The 5,874-nt window shown below is 42.6% G+C and overlaps 2 protein-coding genes and 1 non-coding gene across 3 annotated transcripts; 1 reads left to right on the forward strand and 2 right to left on the reverse strand.

Annotated features, from left to right (window-relative positions):
* Positions 1-252: 252 nt before the first annotated feature.
* Positions 253-693, reverse strand: LOC138904486 (uncharacterized). The gene has a single exon (XM_070192984.1). The coding sequence runs from the start codon at positions 691-693 to the stop codon at positions 253-255; it is 441 nt and encodes a 146-aa protein (XP_070049085.1).
* Positions 694-3,385: 2,692 nt separating this feature from the next.
* Positions 3,386-3,994, reverse strand: LOC138904487 (uncharacterized). The gene is made up of 2 exons (XM_070192985.1): positions 3,605-3,994; positions 3,386-3,556 (listed from the first exon to the last, which is right to left on the reverse strand). Exons 1-2 carry the CDS (start codon positions 3,992-3,994, stop codon positions 3,386-3,388), a joined length of 561 nt encoding a protein of 186 aa, XP_070049086.1.
* Positions 3,995-5,199: 1,205 nt separating this feature from the next.
* On the forward strand, positions 5,200-5,306 carry LOC117274493 (small nucleolar RNA R71). The gene has a single exon (XR_004504596.1). It is a non-coding gene; the product is annotated as a small nucleolar RNA R71 (small nucleolar RNA).
* The last annotated feature ends 568 nt before the right edge of the window (positions 5,307-5,874 follow it).

The raw sequence follows: 5,874 nt of genomic DNA on the forward strand, positions 1-5,874 counted from the left end.
TGTGAACGACTCCAAGCACTTTGACTTCCCAGCGTGCTTCAGTACCTGTTCACACACCAAGACTTAACTAAAAACTATTTAGTGCCTACAAACAAAAAGAAAATTCTAGTTACACTAAAATAAACTTCGAATTGGGTTGCCTCCCAACGAGCTCCTTAGCAAACGTCACGGCATGACAAATACAACATTACAATGGGTTGCCTTCCACAAAGCTCCTGATTTAACGTCGTGGCACGACGAAGGCAATCGAACTTAAGGTTCACTCAACATTTTAAGTTCTTGGAAATGAGTCACTGATACACCTTTTTCCTCATCTATGCCCGGGTAATGTTTCAACCTTTGTCTATTGACTCTAAACTTGCGAGAGCTATCTTCTGATGCAATTTCTACGGCTTCGGTGGGATGCATCTCTACCACACGGAATGGTCCTGACCATCTTGACTTCAACTTGGCCGGAAACAACTTCAATCTCGAATTGTATAACAATACCACATCTCCAGGTTTAAAATTTCGCTCAAGAATATTTTTATCATGCATCATCTTCATTCTTTCCTTATATAGCCTTCTACTCTCAAAAGCATGGTAACGGAACTCATCAAGTTCATGAAACTCTGTGACTCTACTCGTTCCAGCGGCCTCCAAGTCCAGATTTAATTGCCTTAACACCCAAAAGGCTCTATGCTCTAACTCCATCGGTAAGTGGAATGCCTTTCCAAACATCAATTTGTACGGTGACATACCAATCGGAGTTTTGAATGCAGTGCGGTAGGCCCATAGCGCATTATCCAATTTTTTGCCCAATCAGTCCGAATAGTATTTAAGTTTTGGTCAAAACACTTTTGATTTCTCTGTTCAACACCTCTACTTGCCCACTTGTTTGTGGCTGATACGGAGTGGCAACCTTATGCCGAACACCATATTTCTCCAACAACTTTGCAAAGGCTCGATTGCAGAAGTGGGTGCCTCCATCACTGATGATCGCTCTTGGAGTACCAAATCGGGTGAAAATAATTTTTCTCAGAAAACAAATAACTCCTTTTGCATCATTTGTTGGTAGTGCCACGGCTCCTACCCATTTCGAGACATAGTCCCCAGCTACCAGTGTGTACTTGTTGCTATATGAGCTGACAAATGGTCCCATAAAATCGATTCTCCATACATCAAATACTTCCACATCTTGAATTGGGTTCATGGGCATCTCATGTCGACGGAAAATATTCCCCGCCCGTTAGCACTCATCACAGCTTTTCACCCAAAAGCGTGCATCTTTAAACAATGTCGGCCAATAAAAGCTCGACTCCAACACTTTAGTGGCTGTCCTTACTCCTCCAAAATGGCCTTCATACGGCGAAGCATGACATGCCTGCAAAACAGAAGGTTGGTCTATCACGGGAATGCATCTCTAGATCATGTTATCAATATAAATCCTAAACAAACATGGTTCATCCCAGAAATACGTGCGACAGTCACGAAAGAACTTCTTCTTCTACACAGATGACAATTTATAGGCAATAATATTGCTCGCCATGTAGTTTGAAATATTTGCATACCATGGCATTACCTCAAGGCTCGTGGCTAAAAGTTGTTCATCTAGAAGGTCTCCACGATCTCTTCCACCTCAACCCTCTTTTCAGCTCCTTCAAGCCTGGACAAATGATCAGCAACTTGGTTTTACATTCCCTTTTGGTCACGGATTTCCGAGTTGAACTCTTGCAGCAGTAGCACCCATCGAATCAGGTGCGGCTTTGACTCCTCTTTCTTAATTATCTACCTGAGAGCAGCATGGTAAGTACAAACAATTACCTTCGAGCCTATCAGATATGCCCTGATTTTGTCAAATGCAAACACCACTGCTAGCATCTCTTTCTCTGTCACTGTATAATTCAGTTGGGCACCACTCAAGGTTCTACTTGCATAGTAGATTGGGTGCATGACTTTATCATTTCTCTGCCTAAGAACCACTCCCACAACATAGTCGCTTGCATTACACATCAGCTCAAAAGGTTGTCCCCAGTCGGGTGCTACTATGATTGGTGCAATCGCCAGTCTCTTTTTCAACTTCTCAAACGCTACCCTGCAGTCATCAGAAAACACAAAGGGGTGATCTTTTTTAAGCAATTTACACAAAGGGTTAGAATTTTGGAAAAACTTTTATAAACCGCCTGTAGAAACCGGCGTGACCAAGGAAACTTCTTATGGACTTGACAGAAATGGGTGGAGGTAACTTCTCAATTATATCAACCTTAGCACGATCCACTTCAATGCCCATACTCAACACTAGGCATCCTAAGACTAGACCTTCATGTACCATAAAATGGCACTTTTCCCAGTTTAATACCATATTAGTCTCCATACACCTCTTTAATACTCTTTTCAAGTTCATATGCCACTCATCGAATGAGTTCCCCACCACTGAGAAATCATCCATGAAAACCTCTAGTATGTCCTCTACCATATCTATGAAGTTGGCCATCATGCGCCTTTGGAATATGGCGGGTGCATTGCATCGGCCAAACGGCATTCTACGAAAGGCATAGATGTCATATGAACAGGTGAACAACGTTTTCTCTCTATCCTCTGGGGCTATAGAGATCTGGTTATACCCCGAGTATCCATCTAGGAAGCAAAAAAGGGACCTCCCCGCCAAATCTATCTAGCATCTAATCAATAAATGGCAGCGGAAAATGGTCTTTTTGATGGCCTTGTTCAATCTTCTGTAATCCATACAGATTCTCCATCATGTGACTGCTCTTGTTAAGATCAACTGAATGTTCTCATTTTTTCCTTCCACTCTTCTTTGGCACACACTGAACTGGGCTAACCTAGTTGATGTCAGAGATGGGGAAGATGATTCATGCATCTAACCACTTGATCACTTCTTTCTTCACCACTTCTTTCATGTTGGGATTAAGCCTTCTTTGATGTTCTCTAGAAGGTTTGTGCCCATCTTTCAGTAGAATCTTATGCATACAAAGTGTTGGGCTGATACCCTTTATGTCTGCAATGGTCCACTCAATTGCAATCTTGCACTCCTTTAGAACATGAAAAGGTTGTTCTACCTGCACATCTAATAAAACAGATGATATAATAACAGGCGATGTCAAACTAGGTCCCAAGAATACATACCTAAGGTGGGACAGCAAGGGTTTCAGCTCTAACTGTGGCGGTTATTCGATTAATGGCTTAGCTGGATGGGTCTTTCTTTCTTCTAAGTGTAGAGGCTCGAATTCGAGCTCTCTTTTCCAGTACCCTTGGCCTTCAAGGGCCAACACCCACTCTGCCAAGTTCTCACCATCTACCTCTTCTAGATTTATCAAGCAGGCTTCTAGGGGGTCTTTTGCATTCAGTGCCTCATCTTTCTCCTCCAAAATCACATCCATCACTTCTATAGATAGCAGTTAGAAAACTCACTGGGTCGCCGCATAGACTTCTGTACATTGAACGTTATCTCTTTATCGTTCAGTCTCATCTTTAGCTCCCCAGTTTCACAATCAATCAGAGCTCTCCTAATGTCTAAGAATGGCCTTCCCAAAATTATGGGAATCTCCTCGTCAACCTAGCAGTATAGAATGACAAAATTTGCCGGAAACACAAACTTTCCAACCTGCACAAGTACATCATCAAGTATACTTGATGGCCTCTTCACCGTTCGGTCGGCTAGCTGTAGTAACATGGATGTGAGTCTTGCTCTTCCAATGCCTAACCTTTTATAGATAGACAAGGGCATCAAGTTTATGCTCGCACCCAAATCACACAATGCTTTCGCAAAATCATATCTGCCTATTGTGCATGGGATTGTGAAACTTCCTAGGTCGGATAGCTTCTCAGCTATGGGTCTCGTCATGACAGCACTACATGTCTGAGTTAGTGTAATAGTTGCCAAGTCTTGAAAGTCGAACTTGCAAGACATCAAGTCCTTCATCATTTTTGCATAACCAGGCATCTCCCCCAAGGCATCAATCCATGGAATGTTCCCCTGGATCTGCTTCGACATCTCCATGAATTTCCTATACTGCTCATCCTTCTAATATTTGTCCAACCTCTGTGGGAAGGGTGCGGGCGGTCGCTTCTTTCCTATGACTTGAGTTTGATGCTGCTCTGGCACTTTTTTCTAATGCCTTCTCTTGCACTTCCTCAGCCTCCTTTGCAAACTGTTTTTCCTTGTTTATTTCCTCCTGAGATGGCTGGATTCTTACTTCTATTAACTCAGTTGACTCATCTACCACAATCGGTACTTGCACAAGTATCTCAGTTTGTCGTCTTTCGCGAGCAATTTCTTGCTCTAGATCAAGATCTCTACCATTTCTCAGACTCACAGCCATCAGCTGCTTCGGGCCGTGCTCTTTCAGGGTTAACATGTGTGTCTGCAGGTAATGTCCCTTGAGGGAGATTATTAAGGGCCATGGATATTTGCCCTACTTGAATCTCAATGCCCTTGATAGTTGAGTCGTGTGATACTACATTTTCGTACATTTGGTGTGCCTTTTCTTGCATTTGGTGGACCTTTTCTTCCATTTTCCCGCTAGACCCAATGAGTTGTTGCAACATTCCATTTATTTCAAGAAATCCATCATCTTGTCACACTATCTGTTGTTGTTGAGGCTGTTGATAAGCTAGTTGATGATTCTGCTAATTGTACCCTTGTATCCCTTAATAAGGCACATCCTGGCCTGTGGTCGTGCAGCTCCAGGATTATTGCTATTATTGTACTACTGTTGTGATGGTCTATACTGCTGGTTCTTTTGGTCCTAATTCTGACCACCTTACCTCTGTCCACCATAGTTGCCCACAGAGTTCATATTTTCCTGATAGTTCTGGTTGTCACTTTCACTACTCCACGAGGACACATATGGTTGGTTAATGCATGGTATACATAAGCCCCCATTAGTTGTGTCAACTATGTGTACCTGCTTCTGGCATGGTTCATCAATCTTCTTGGTGAGGATACTCATTTGCGTCATCAGAGTGGCCATATTCTCAGGTATGGAGTTGTTTGGGTCCAAAGCTACCGAGTGAACTACAAGGGTGATTGTAGTATCTCTTGTTATCCATCCTGAGTTTTGAGCCATTTTATCTAGCAGCACCTTACACTCTCTAAATGATTTGCTCAAAAATGCTCCACCTGTTGAAGCATCAACGTTGGCCTTCAAGCAATCTGCCAATCCCATGTAAAACCTTTGTCCCAACATCTGGTATGGAATGCCATGATGTGGACACTTAACCAGCATCTCTTTGAACCTCTCCCACATTTCTAGTAGTGTTTCCGCAGGTTTCTTTCTGAAGCTCAATATCTCATCAACTTGCTTGGCAGTTTTATTGGGTGGGTAGAACTTGTTCAAAAACTGCTTGACTAATTCCTCCAAAGTGGTGATGGAGTTAACGGGGAGCGAATTGAGCCAAGTCTGAGCTTCTCCAGTCACTGAGAATGGAAACAATAACAGTCTAATTGCTTCTAGTGTCATATTCGGTTGCCTTTGAGTGACACAAATTGACAAAAAGTTTTTCAGATGCTGTTGTGGATCTTCAATGTAAGACCTGGAGAACAATCCCTTGTTCTGCAGCAGATGTAGCATGTTGTTTGTGATTTGAAATGACTCCGCTTGTATCTGAAAGACTGCAATAGCGGTTGCCATATTTTCAGTGGTGGGTTGTGCCCAATCAAATTAAGCCGCTTCTGGCACAATAGGTGCCACTCCCTAATTGTTCGGGTCATTCACATTATTTTAGTTGTTTATTACATCACCCATGTCTAGTTCGATTCATTCCGTTGAGTTCTGTTATCGTTTGTCTTTCTTGTTTGCTCGATTTAGTGCCTTGAAAGCTTTCTCAGGGTCCGATAATGCTTCTTACAATTCACAAGTTCTTGAGGAGTTT

Source organism: Nicotiana tomentosiformis, chromosome 2, assembly GCF_000390325.3.
Source record: "Nicotiana tomentosiformis chromosome 2, ASM39032v3, whole genome shotgun sequence".
NCBI classification, from domain to species: domain Eukaryota; kingdom Viridiplantae; phylum Streptophyta; class Magnoliopsida; order Solanales; family Solanaceae; genus Nicotiana; species Nicotiana tomentosiformis.